The sequence below is a fragment of the Hevea brasiliensis genome, chromosome 16 (assembly GCF_030052815.1).
Source record: "Hevea brasiliensis isolate MT/VB/25A 57/8 chromosome 16, ASM3005281v1, whole genome shotgun sequence".
Lineage (NCBI taxonomy): Eukaryota > Viridiplantae > Streptophyta > Magnoliopsida > Malpighiales > Euphorbiaceae > Hevea > Hevea brasiliensis.
In genome coordinates, this window is record NC_079508.1 from 66,421,042 (window position 1) to 66,435,169 (window position 14,128).

Below are 14,128 nucleotides of genomic sequence, written 5' to 3' on the forward strand. Positions count from 1 at the left end.
AAAAGTATAACTTTTTTCTATAAGAAAATTATTGATATTGATATATATATATATATATATATATATATATATATATATATATAATTTGCATTTGTCTCTCTACGATTCAATACTTTTTAGCACAGATTGTTTGCCTTATATAGAAATTGTTCCTTATGCTTCTTGGGGTTAGACAAGTGTATACAAGCACTCTTGTGTGTTTCATATCACCCCTTTTTTTCAATTTTTGTGATTATAGCATGTGGATTTTCTTTTATTTGCCTAAAATTCGTGCAATACTTCTAGGTCTTACTTGGAAAATAATTGGATGAGTAAAACTTACGATGATGCGAAAATGATTTATAGACCTTCCATAGGAAATTTGAGGGATCTTTCGAAACTTTGTAAAATTATCATAAAAAAGGACTGATGTCGATTGGTTTCAGGAATGGTTTCTACAAGTGCCAAAGTTCAACCCAAATATTACTCTAAAAAATGAAAGACAAAGTCCTACCCAAATATTACTCCAAAAATTGAAAGACTAGCTAGTTGGTATACATAAAAGTGTAAAGGGGAAATATTGAAATTATCAAAAGTATTAATAAAGACGTATTTATAATAATAAATATATAAACTGAGCACTAATAATATATTTTAAAGATAAAGATACGTAGTTAATTCACATAATTTCATCACTAGTAACATTTAGTAACAAAAATCACTAATATTTTTATTGACAAGAGGTTCATCCATACCTATGCCATGCGTCACTAATAAATTTTAACGATGGTATATTCGTTACTAAATTTTTAAATAATTTCAATTTATATTGTTACAATAATTAATATAAATTAATATTTTAATATTATTTTAATAATAATAATTATACTTATAAAAAGAATTCTATTATAATTCATTAATATAATAATTCTATAATCTTAATCCTAGTATTGTTAATTCATTAAAAATTATTTAATTTATTAAAATAAAATTAATAAAGAAACTTTAAACACTAAATCTCACTTCTACTAATTTATTTTTTTAATTATTCTACATAATTACAAACTTATAATGTTAAATTTTATTTTAATTATATATGTATATTATATAATTAACATAATTATAAAATTATTATAAAAATTAACTATTTAATTAAATAAAAAATTTTCATTTATATCAATATATATGAAATTTTAATCTTATTTAATGATAAATATTTTTTAAAAAAAAATTTGTAATATTTTTTTATAATAACGGATAAGTTTTAACTAAATATTAAAATCAAGGATTTAAATTTCTAATCCAATATAAGTATAACAACCCCTTTACTGGTAAATTTATAACTTTTTTTTTTATTAAAAAATTACTGATATTTATAAAAATATATATAGTTTTAACCAAACTTAGAATTTATTTATATATACAAAAATTTATTTATTTTATTTTCAGTAAAAATAAAAATAAAACATTTTTATATTCTTAAATAATTTTTGTGTGTAATAAATTAAAAAATAATTTTATTGGAAAAATTATTAGAATTTCATTTAAATTTTGACTAATTTGATAAATAGAATAAAATTAACACTAATTTTACAATCTTGATAAAATTAAACAAATAATAAATTTGAATAAAATTAAAAAAGTTCCTAATTTTTTTTATTAATTGGTCCCATTTTCAAATAAAATTTAGATTTTTTGTCATTAAAATATTAAAATTTATAAATTTATTAAAAAATTAAAAATACTATTCACAAAAATCATTTGAACTTTATTTGGATAATAAAGCACTTGAAATAAAAAAAATTAATTCTATATTAAAATATAATAAAACATCATAATATCAAATTTAAATGCTCATTAATTTCAAATTATTATCAACTTAAATAAGTTTTAGATTATTCTCTACTTATTCAAATATATAAGTACTTAAATTTATATTTAATAATAAAATTAATATAAAATATATGATTATAACAATATATTTTAAAATTATGTAATTTAAATTTTCATCAGGTATGTACTTTTTTGTTATAAATATTTCAATTTATTAAATTTTTTAATATATATATATATATAATCATCCAATCATTAATCAAATTCTTTATTTTTTTAATAATTAATTATTAAATATAAAAATATGAATGGAAGAATTTATGAAATGGTCAAATTATTTTATATTTTTTATTTTATAATAAATAATAATTAATATATTAAAATCTTAATCTTATTACAAATTCTATTTCGAAAAATACTTATAGATATCCCAATTTACAAATAATTTTATTAATACTATGTAATCTAAAGACTTATTGGTAAAAAAAATTAATTTTTTTGAAATTTTTACAATTGTAGCCTTTTTTTTTTTTTTTTTTTTTTTGACAATGTTAGCTTGATTGTAAAAGTGTTTTTAAAGTTTTTTAACCCTCTATGAAAATTTGATTTAAATCAAATAACGTGACTGTTGGTCTCTTTTTAAATTAATTGATATATTACAATCTTTAAGCTATTTTAATTTTTACTGTTCACTAAAAAGCAATAAATATTTAAAATTAAATATCACAAAGTTGAAAATTTTTATTTTATTATCATGACTAATTTAAATTTTTTTAAAAATTATATATAATAAAAACAATTTGGAAGCAAAAAATATTATACCTAATATGACAGATATTTTCAATTTTGCTTAGATAAAATGACAGATATTATTGATAAACAACTAAAATATAATAAAAGTGTGTGTTTTTTTTTTTATTGTTTGCATAGTTTTACGTTTGACCCTCTTAGTTTTATTGTATTATACATTTGCTTTGAAGGAAAATTTATGCTAGTTTTAATTAATCAACATACAAATTTTTTTAAAATTACATATAAATAAAATTAAATTACGAGTATATACAATAAATATAGACAATATTTATAATAATCCATTCCAAATCGGATTTTTGGTTTCAAGCAAGAAACCCGGGTTTTATTGCTCCAACACTTTGAAGAAGACATCTCTAAAGTGGCTCTTTTTCTAGGCCCATGCAAACAGAAACTGTAGGTGCACCTGTGGATTGCAAAGCGGAAATCCAACAGTCACAAATTAGGAATCCAATTTCGAACTAGATTGAAAAGAAAGTGGAAAGATACGCTAATGTTTTTCGCCGATTATGCATGTGCGACCTTATCCAACAAAGTAAACGATAATGAAAGATTATAGAATACTTTCGGTGCACATAAAAGTGAGTCCTCCTTATAATGTGAAGAGTGAGTCCCATATAATTATAAGAGATGATATATATGTACCAAATGTACCTAATAATCTTTCAACGATAATGGTACCATTATCTATATGCTATAATGATTGTCACACAAACTCATATGCAATTCACAATATTCTGTCAATTCATGAGTAATTTTTATACTTTCTACTTTAATTTTGTTCTTTATTTCATTTTCGTTTCTTAACTTTAATTTATCATTAAAAAATCACTAAAATTTAATTTTATTTTATAAAAATCCCTCTAATAAGATATATATATATATATATATATATATATATATATATATAGTAGATTTCCAGGTTAAAAAAATAATGAAATACCTTTTACCTCATTTCCTCTCACACTCAAAAAACACTGACCATTTTAACCACCATCTAAATTTATCACAAATATATCAATGCTATCACAATAATGTGCTTCTTGAAAATGAGGGCTAAAACTACATATATAGATGTTACACAGTAACATAGAGAGATTTTTTAATATAGAAACCTACTATTACAGGTTAGAGGGATTCTTTGTGAAATAAAATTAAAATTTATAAATTTTTTAATAATAAATTAAATTTAAAAGACAAAAGTAAAATACGAGGTAAAATTCAAGGATGAAATATAAAAATTACACGTCAATTCATCCAATCCTAGAGAAGAAGCCAGTAGTTCATTCTCTTAATAATTTCTTGAAATTCTTCAATGATTTGGGCGTCATATAATAGTAATCTTGACCTTGGCCAAGAACATGCCGTCTAGGGCAAGAAATCAATCAGAGTCAACATTAATATGAAAGCATTTATTATACCTGCATTATGATCTACGCAAAGGCTTCACTAGCAACAAGGTAACTCCAGGTCAAGCTCGTTTGTAGGAAGAGGTGAAAAGTATGCGTTCACCATGTCTTGAGATACTTGTTCCAAGCAGGGCGGATCCCACTATAAAAATATTTTAAATAATTAAAATTTTCCCATCAAGATAATAGTTAAATGGTGAAAAAAAAATCATGTGTTAATAGTATAAAATTTAGAAGAAATGAGCATTTACCTTCGGTGCAAAACATTTGTCCACCAATCGGCTCCGAATTCCCTAAGCAGGAAGGGAAAGAAGAGACATTAAAGAGAGCTCCAAAGAAAAAAGAGTATATCTAATATAATATCGAGCTCATATGAGAACGAGTTGATCTAATGGTTGTTAAGCTCATCCTCGTATGATCTTGAATTCTCTATAGATACACCTAAAAAAAAAAATTTCTTGAAGAAAGTGCTATATATTGTTCGATACCTCGCATAAGTCACCAGAAATCTGCCTGGAAATTGCCTTGACTGTCATTCGGTACTCACGGGCAAGACATTGTGAAAGTGCTTGATATCTTCCTTCTTGTATCTATGAGATACGTACAATTGATTAATTATATAGTTAGGACGTAATTAAGAATCTCATTGTGGAGTAAGATTAATTAATCAGTGACATATCATACATAAAGATATATTTGGTGCAATTAAAACTTACAGATCTGAAGGAGATCTTCAAACTCAGTGGCGGTGCCTCTTTTAGTTTTTTGAGTGTTGATATGCACCACTCATCATTTGATTTAACTGTTTCATTTTCCTGACAACTAACGTTAATTAATTTGGTTTTCTAATGAAAGCTAGTGTCACTAATTGACAATTGCTTGACTTTAGTTTTTTTTCCCCTATTAATTCATTCTCTTGGAGCAAAACTCTTACCAAAGCATTTTCAATTTCCTCAACTGTACCGTGGCCAAAACATTTATTCACCATCTCAAGCCTAGAATCATCAAAATACACAACAAATTAATAATATAAGTGAACGAAAGTAATGTTGTTTATCATATATAAATATACCTATGAAGAACGCTTTTTTCACTTGGAAATGCATAGTTGGCGTATTTTGCTAGAAAAGTTCGGATGTCAGAAAAATCAACCGTAATTAACATGCCAAGTTGCTCTTCCATTGAAGAAACCCTCTGTTAAAATGAAAATTTGATGTTAATTAATTATTAATTACCTAAAAAATATAACTGATAAACAATAGTGAGCAAAGAAAATAAACTGCAGCGGTAGAATAGTGAGTTGCAAGTCCACAAGCAAACATTTCTTCTCCACTCAGAGTATCTCCTGTTAAAGCCAGATATTCCCTTACATATACAAAAAGAAAAATAAATAAATAAAATTTTTTTTTTTTTTTATATGTATAGCTCTCGAAGAAGTTACGAACTGAAGTGACCAGGCAGACGTGAAAGATAATAAGAAGAACCAACATCAGGATGGAAGCCGATATGAATTTCAGGCATAGCAAAAACCTGTGCAACAATTAATATAAGGCTGAAATTATATTCAAGAAAATAATTAACTCAGGAAGCAGAGCTGTGTCTATGTGTATTACAGTCTTATTAGTTGCAATTCGATAAGCTCCATGGATAGAAATCCCTGCACCTCCACCCATTGTAATGCCATCCAAGATTGCCACCTTCATGCAAATTAATGGACAGAAATTTGAATCGAAATTAGGTTAATAAGGTCGCTTTTGTTTAACTCTTATATATAGAGATGTGAAGAAAACACTCACATGTGGCTTCGAGTATGTGCCTAGGAGGTACATGAAACTATATAATGTCCTAAAATATTCTTTACATTCTTTCTCCTTTCCTGCATTAACAAACCATAATTTATTCATCACTTACTCCAACGCAAATTGCATCGAGAAACAACTCAAATGCTTCATATGCCAAGCCTTCCAAGCCGAGTTTGGACCCATGGGTGATGTCAACCTTAATTGAGACAATCTGGCTCATCTCGGCTCAAAGGACATGAACAAATCTAATGATAGTGAAATAGAAATCAAAGGGCTAAACTAATATCACCTTGACTAATTAATCGGTATGCACTAACAACATCTCCACCTGCACAAAATGCCCTTCCATTGCCCTTCAAAACACACAAAATGTTGGCTAATTAAGCAAGTCCGTATCTCGTGTTACTAACAATTACTTTTTCTCCTTTTTCACATCGAAACAGCACCAATATGATAATAATTATTAATCATAATAAAAAAAATTTTGTAGTGTGTGTATATTTACCTTCAACACAACAAAACTGACGTCAGGATCTCTTTCCCAAGACCTATACAGTTCCTTAAGGCGAACTATCTGATTACAGATGACGAAATCTTGATTTAATTAGTTGATTAATGTATTATTTGCAGTATATTTAATTAAGATGTAACACAATCAAGCTGAATATCAAATAATAAACTATTGCCTTAATAATAAATATCAAATAATAATAATATATATAGAAAAATAACTTCGAAATCAAGAGCTCAACTAACCATATTGTTATCAAAAGCATTCAAGACTCGTGGTCTATTGAGAATTACTGTACGTGAATTGGCATTCTCCTCAACGAGTATCTGGAAATTAAAACAAATGGTTAAAAAAAATCTATATTACATAAAATAAGAGTATTACTTTGTTCATGTAAAAAGAAAAAATGATAAATATATGTATGTTCTTGAAAATTTTAGGCGAATCCGTTGAGCTAGCTAGATTAGCAGAGTTTAAATCAGCTCATGAGAACTCACCTCATTAATGTCAAGGTCATTGGAGCGAGCAGTAGCATTGTTGATGGTGGAGAGAGTTTTAGTGTAGGAGATAAATCGAGATTTTTTAAGACAATTATAGAAAGCTTTTAGACTTTGCATTTTTCTCTCTATGATTCAATATTTTTTAGCACAAATTGTTTGCCTTACGCAGAAACTGTAGCTCATGCTGGGGTTGGACAAGTATATATAAGCACTCTTGTGTGTTTCATATTTTTTTTTTTTTTTCAATTTTTGGGATCATATTTTGTTTCTTTTGTCCTGAAACTCGTGTGATTATAGTTTTATGAAACATGATATTGTTTGAATTTGACTAGCAGAAACATGAGATTGTTGAATAACATAAAAGAAACTTAAAAGCTATCAGAATACTTAGTTTTATGATAACATTATTATATAATGGACATAAAATACCGATTGCTTACCATTGCAGTATGTGATTTTTTTTTTCTCAAATATCATAATAGTTATTTTCATTTTAATTAAAAGCATATATTATTTTTGATATGGCTAAAAGAATCGTAAGAAAAATATATTTTTGCACTTGCAAAAATAGAAGAATCATCTTTATGTATCTGATTAAGTTGTTGATACATGTGATGCATATTTTGATAGGAAGAATTTTAAAGAATAAGAATACGCCATGTGAAAGACTTGAATCTTGTTATCCTACTTGGATCAATATGAATCTTGAATTTGATGTATACGCAAGTAAAATGACTAATTTATATATATATATATATGCGTGTGAAACTTATAAATCACAATTCACAAATGAGAATTGAGCAAGCAATGTTTGCCATTATGCTACAACAACTAATGAATATATTTCAGAAAGCAATCTGTAGAAGAAACGTTTCTTTTTTCATTTTTAATTTCAAATTTAAAGGCAAAACATCTTCTTTTTAAATTAAAATAATAAATACTGCAGCAAGATTTCACACCTTTATTAGGAAGTTGTAGATTTGAATTCACACACAACACAATCATAAAATATTTATAATATATAATTTGTGCTCAATTTCCTTTCTATACCCTGTATTTATTTATTTTATCAATACTTGTAATAAAATAATATCATAGATCAATTTTCATATATTAAATTAAGTATTTTTTTTAATTTGGATTGGAGATAAATAATCGGGAAAATCAAAGGAAAACTAGTTATAATATATTTGGCAGCAATTTGGATTCCGTTTCTTGCAAGAAACACAGGTTTCAATGCAGCAACTCTAAGCAGAAGATGGTTTGTGCATAATGGCATATACATAAATATAATTTAAGCAAAGGCTTCTCTTAACTTAAGAGGTTTGCTCTAGGCCAGGCTTTTATTTATTAGGAGGTGAAAAGTATGCATCCACCATGTCTTCAGAGACTTGTTCTAAACAAGGAGAATCCCACTGCACTTGGTTCCAGAAAATTACAACACAGAAATGGAATCTGTTAATTTATACATTATTATGAATCCAGGAGATTAATAAACAAGTAAACGTACCTTTGGTGCAAAGGATTTATCGACTAATCGTGCTCGAACTCCCTAATTAATTAATTATCAGAGGAAAACAAAATATTCATTACTTGTGCAGTTCTTACATATAATTGTCCTAATTCAATGGCGAGGGTCTCAATTTTACCAAGCAGAAGTCATTGGAGATCTGTCTAGAAATTGCCTGAAGTGTCATCCAGTACTCACGGGCAAGGCATTGTTCAAGTGTATATGAAATCTACCTTCTCTTATCTAAATATGAATACGGTACGTGACCAAGCTATCTATTAGATCATGAGCCCATGTTAATGATGTACACTGATGAGAAACATAAATGTACGTACAGATCTTAAAGACATTTTCAAGCTCAGATGTGGAACTTGTCTCGGTCTTTTAAGTGTTGAAATGCACCACTCATCTTTGTTCTTGCAGCTTCACTTCCTGAGAAGCTATTCATCATCAGGAAGCACACACAGAAGGAAAAAAAAATGCTGCAGCCTGCATGTGCCTAATTAGTGTAGTTTCAAACACTTCTGCTAGCAGTATTTTCTTGTTATTCTCACCAATTATTACAGCAAGAGTTAGAATTTTAACATCCCAGCTTTTCATATTAAGTAATCAAAAAGAATTAAAACATACCAAAGCATTGATAATTTCCTCAATCGTGCTATGGCCAAAACATTCGTTTATCAGGCCGATCCTGGAAGCAGCAGAGGCAAAGTAATAATTAATTGTCTTCCATTAGATAATCATTTTGAGCCTTATATAAGTTTAAATTTACCTGGGAAGAACACTTGTTTTCTTTAGATTTCCAATGCGGCCATAACAAGCCAGAAAAGCATCCATGGCAGAAAAATCATCTGTGGCAATTTTATCAAGTTGCTCTTCCATGAAACGAAGCTTCTGTTGAGAATCATATCACTTAGCTGAAACAGATTGATAAACTGTATAGGAAGAGGTAAGATTTGAAGAAGAGCTTACTGCACTTGGTGAAAAGTCGGTAGCCGATCCGCAAGCAATCATTTCTTCTCCACTAAACCCATCATAAGTAAGACCCAGGTATTCCCCTGCAGCAAAAAATGACCATGCTTAAATGAGAAACAAAAGAACATTTATACATATACCTAAGTATCCAGGTAGATGTGAAATATAGTAAGAAGCTCCAGCATCTGGATGAAGGCCAATGAGGATTTCAGGAACAGCAAAAACCTGCAATTATCTTGAAAAACACATAAATTTATAGAAAACTATAGAATTTTAAGTATGGTGACAATTAACTAAAGTCCAAGAAAAGATGAAAATGTAACCCCAATTATTGCTAGAAAACTCAACATTAGAATCAGACAGCTTCCATGGCAAAAGAATGAGAAGAAAAATTGCTTGGATTTCTGATAGGAACAGTTTTTCCAGTTGCAACTCGATATGAACCATGGACTGAAATCCCAGCACCTCCACCCATTGTAATACCATCCAATATAGCAATCTACATAGTACCCAATGCAAAATTTTTTGTGTATATCATCTCAAAATAGGGTAACAAACGAGTTGAGCTTTAATTTGATACAATACTCTCATGTGGTTTCAAATATGTGCCTAAAAGATGCATGAAGCTATAAAATGTCCTGGAAAAATCTTTACATTCTTCCAATCTTCCTGTAAAGCAAAAAATTATAGAAAGATATGTTCAGCATCCATCAATAAGCACCAACTTACATGCTTGTATAACAGTAAATTATGTCCCTTATGATCAATACTCATCAGAAAGGAAATGCCGAGGGAAATAGTAGGGAAAAAAATTCCTAGAAATATTAAATTGTCTCCAACCTTCAGTGATTAGCTCATATAGTTTAACAACATCATCACCTCCGGCACAAAATGCTCTGCCATTTCCCTTCAAAAACTGAAGACAGTACTCATTAGGTTATAACGGTTGCTTTGGCCATTTAGTACTAATAAACATAAACCAGATGAATATTAAAAAAAAAAAAAAAAAAAATCCAGTGCTTACCTTCATCATAACAAAACCAACAAGGGGATCTTCTTCCCAGGATTTATATAATTTACTAAGCCGAACCCCCTGATCACATGAAAATTGAAGTTCTTCATGTACACGACTATATAATCCGCACTCTTTGAAAAAGCAATATATGATAGCTTAAAAAAAATTAAAAAAAAAAAAAGTGATCCAGACCATGAAAGGGGAGACAAATAGATAAAGCATTATAATCTTGGCCAAATTATCGGTGTTAATTTTAGCTGTTCCTTTTAATTTTGTTAATTATATCTCTTAGTGTTGGTATTAATTATAGTAATTCTCTTTGTTCAAAAAAAAAAAAAAATAGTCATTCTTCGTTCTGGCCTTATTAAGACATTTGCTATCGATATATAATTTCAGCATTTATCAATATTGTAAATATTTGATGTCCTCTTATTTTCTTTATTTAATTTTTTGCTTAAATTAAGAAATTAAAAACTTAGTTCTAAAATTAAGAAATTGAACTTCTTAATTTTTTTTATTTAAATCAAGAAATTTAGTTCATAAATTTTAATTTTTAAACTAAATTGAGTTTAAATTAAAATTTTTAAGTTAATTTGAATAAAAAATTAAAAATAGATAAAATTGAATTTTTTCAATAAGTACATCAATTAAATTGAATATTTTGCTATTAATTTTTAATAATCATCGATGACCATATGTTAAAGTGCTATAGTACTATACATTATCTCAATGTATGATCTATTGTAAGCCATTACATTTAAAACTGAAAGAAAAAGATTTGATGAAATCTTTAAAAGAATAGTTTTGCTTCAAGAAACAATTTAGAAACAAAGATCCAAAAGCAATGGAGGGAAATTTAGAACAAAGATGCCATTGGAGTGGTGAGAGCATTAAAAACATGTGGTCTGTTAAGAATCACAGTTCTTGAGTGAGCTCTTTCTTCAACCAGCACCTGAAAAGAAACAGTAATTACAAGTCACCGCAGCTGCATATATATATAGCCTCCTGCATTTACTATAATTTTAGGCAAGAATCTTCAAGCAGAAGGTGCAGTTTCTGGTGATCGATGACTCACCAAGTTGTCAAGATCTTCATGACCATTAATGCCATTCTTGAGTGAGCAAAAGCTTCTCTTAAGAAAGGTAAAAGGAGTTTTCTTTGATGAACGGCTCAGGACTCTGAAGCTCTGCATCTTGATCTTACCATGGGATTGATGCATGCATTTTATATCATCTTTTAGGAGTAATTTTTGCACATAATTTACCCTTGTTCATAGCTATTATTATAGATATTAGCATATATTTAGTCAATTTTATAATTTTCACATTTCTTAGTTTAATTTTTGGAATTTATTTGTTTTGTAGGTTAAATTTGGAGAAATTTGATGTATTTTGATCAGAGTAGCCATTTGGAGGAGATTAGAGTTGAATTGCAAAAATTTTTGAAGTTGAGCAAAAAATGGCCGAGAGCGACACAACCAGCGACACAACCCGCGACATAACCAATCCAGCTTATGTCGTTTTTACTGGAAATGGTTGACGTGGCATTTCCGTTACTCCAGCTTTTTACCTCACTTTCTCTGGAACCTTCCCCCTTTTACCCATTCTAGGGCAGTCCCCTCACCTATATAAAGTCTCATTTTATCATTTTCTTTCCATAGAGAGCAAGGGAGGCATTTTTGGCAAGATTAGAAAGAGAGAAGGAGGGAGCACGTTCTGCATTTTTCCAGCAGCAGCAAGGATCACGTTTCTGCACTTTTCTGCAGCAGATCCTTCTGCATTTTTCTGGGTTTTTCTACCCCTTAGCTTACATTTCCATTATTTCTTCATTTATACATTTGGGTTTGTCTTTAAACAATGATTTGTGAGTAGTTGATTGAGATTCTAGAGATGGGTTTGTAAATATTGATTTGTATTGTGGTTTTGAACTGATTTAGCCATTTAAATGGGATTTGTTACATTTTGATTTATTGCTTGTGAGCTTGTTGCCTTGCTTGATGAATGGGCCCTCATTAAGTTAAGCTTTAATCCTTAATAGATGGACTGAAAAGTGAATATTAGGGATAGATAATCTTGCAATAAACTTTATTTTCTTGGTGTTAGAAATAAGCTAAGAGAATTAAGGGGACTTTCCAAAATCAATTAGAGGATTAATTGGGTTTTTGTTAGGTTTGAAATACCGTGAAAACAGGGTTTGATTTAATGAAAACCAACTTTGAGATGCTTGAAAAAGGTTTCAAAAATTTAAGAATTGATTTCCCTCAAAATTACAATTCTCATGTGTTTAGCTAAATTAGGGATAAACCACATGCAAACAATATTGAAAAATCCAATCTCTAGAATCACTTTAATTTTTATTGAATTTAGATTTAATTCCTCTCAAATTTCATAAATAGAAATTTCAAATTAATTTTTGGTAATCTAGTTTAATTAATTTTAGTTAATTGTTTGATTTAGTTTTAATTCCTCAAATACCAATTTTAATTCCAAATTTCATTTTTCATCTTTAATTTTTGTCATTCTAATTAGCTTATACTTTTATTTCCAATTTAAGCACAATTTCCTGTGGGATCAATATCATTTTTAAAACTATACTACTGTGACCCGTGCACTTGCGGACACACCGTATCAAGTTTTTAGCGCCGTTGCCGGAGAATTGTTTGTTTTTAAGTTGGATTTTAATTGTTTTAAGCTAATTAGAATTTTTATTTTCTTTTATTTTCACTATTGTTCCTTGTGTTTTTCAGGTATTTTTCTTGTTTATGAGACGATCGAAAAGCACAAGTGACACTGAATTGTTGTTCAATCCTGAAATTGAAAAATTCTATCGAGCCAACAAAAAGGAATACAAAAGAAGAAAAGAAGCAGAAAAAGAAGAACAACAAATATTTGAGCAAGAGGAGACAATTGAAAATATGGAGAATCAAAATAGAGCTATTGGTGGAAACAATGGAGGAAATGAGCAAAACGGGCAAAATGAAGTGGTTAATCAAAATGATCCTCAAAGAAGATCCATGTTAGATTATGCTTTTCCTAGATGTGCAGATGTGAGAGATAACAGACCTATTGTTGGAGCTAATCAATTTGAGTTAAAGACTGGTCTCATTCAAATGGTTCAGAATTCACAATTTGGAGGTAGTCCACTTGAAAATCCTCATTCTCATTTGAAGAAATTTTTGATGATATGTGGTACACAAAGACAACCTGGAGTTTCAGATGAAGTGATTCGGCTCACCTTATTTCCATTCTCTCTTCGGGATTCAGCATTGGAGTGGTATGACTCACTTCCACAAGCTACTATAGCTACTTGGGAGCAGCTATCTCAAGCTTTTCTATCTCAATTTTTCCCACCTGGGAAGACCACTCATTTGAGGAATTTGATGGTAGCTTTTAAACCAAGGGATGATGAAACTTTGTATGAATCTTGGATGAGATTTAAGGAGCTTGAAAGGCAATGTCCTCATCATGAAATACCCAAATGGATGATTGTTCAGAATTTCTACACCAGAGTTACTCCAGCCATAAGAAACACAATTGATTCACAAGCAGGAGGAGATTTCATGAGAATGACAAGTGAAGAATGCTATGATCTATTAGAGAAGATTGCTCATAACACCCATTTGTGGGGAAATCCTAGAGCACTTGAGCCAAAGAAGGCTGGGATTTATGAACTTGATTCAGTTAGCTACATGAATGCAAGATTTGATCAGTTGACTCAGCTTCTTAGTGATTTTTGCACAAAGGCAACAACCTCAACTCCTACAACTATGCAACAAGTTGCCTTC

At 29.0% G+C, this 14,128-nt stretch overlaps 1 protein-coding gene, 1 non-coding gene and 1 pseudogene across 2 annotated transcripts; all 3 read right to left on the minus strand.

Moving 5' to 3' along the window:
- Window positions 1–4,071: 4,071 nt before the first annotated feature.
- On the minus strand, window positions 4,072–6,961 carry LOC110643057 (3-hydroxyisobutyryl-CoA hydrolase-like protein 2, mitochondrial). The gene is made up of 14 exons (XM_058138474.1): window positions 6,842–6,961; window positions 6,590–6,670; window positions 6,339–6,407; window positions 6,123–6,186; window positions 5,828–5,907; window positions 5,645–5,728; window positions 5,473–5,561; window positions 5,312–5,396; window positions 5,104–5,225; window positions 4,966–5,026; window positions 4,748–4,846; window positions 4,520–4,621; window positions 4,283–4,324; window positions 4,072–4,173 (listed from the first exon to the last, which is right to left on the minus strand). The coding sequence occupies exons 1-14, from the start codon at window positions 6,959–6,961 to the stop codon at window positions 4,072–4,074; spliced, it is 1,200 nt and encodes a 399-aa protein (XP_057994457.1).
- A 1,177-nt stretch (window positions 6,962–8,138) lies between these two features.
- On the minus strand, window positions 8,139–10,480 carry LOC110643058 (3-hydroxyisobutyryl-CoA hydrolase-like protein 1, mitochondrial; annotated as a pseudogene).
- A 3,228-nt stretch (window positions 10,481–13,708) lies between these two features.
- LOC131175134 (small nucleolar RNA R71) lies at window positions 13,709–13,815 on the minus strand. Its single transcript, XR_009145295.1, has one exon. It is a non-coding gene; the product is annotated as a small nucleolar RNA R71 (small nucleolar RNA).
- Between the last annotated feature and the right edge of the window lie 313 nt (window positions 13,816–14,128).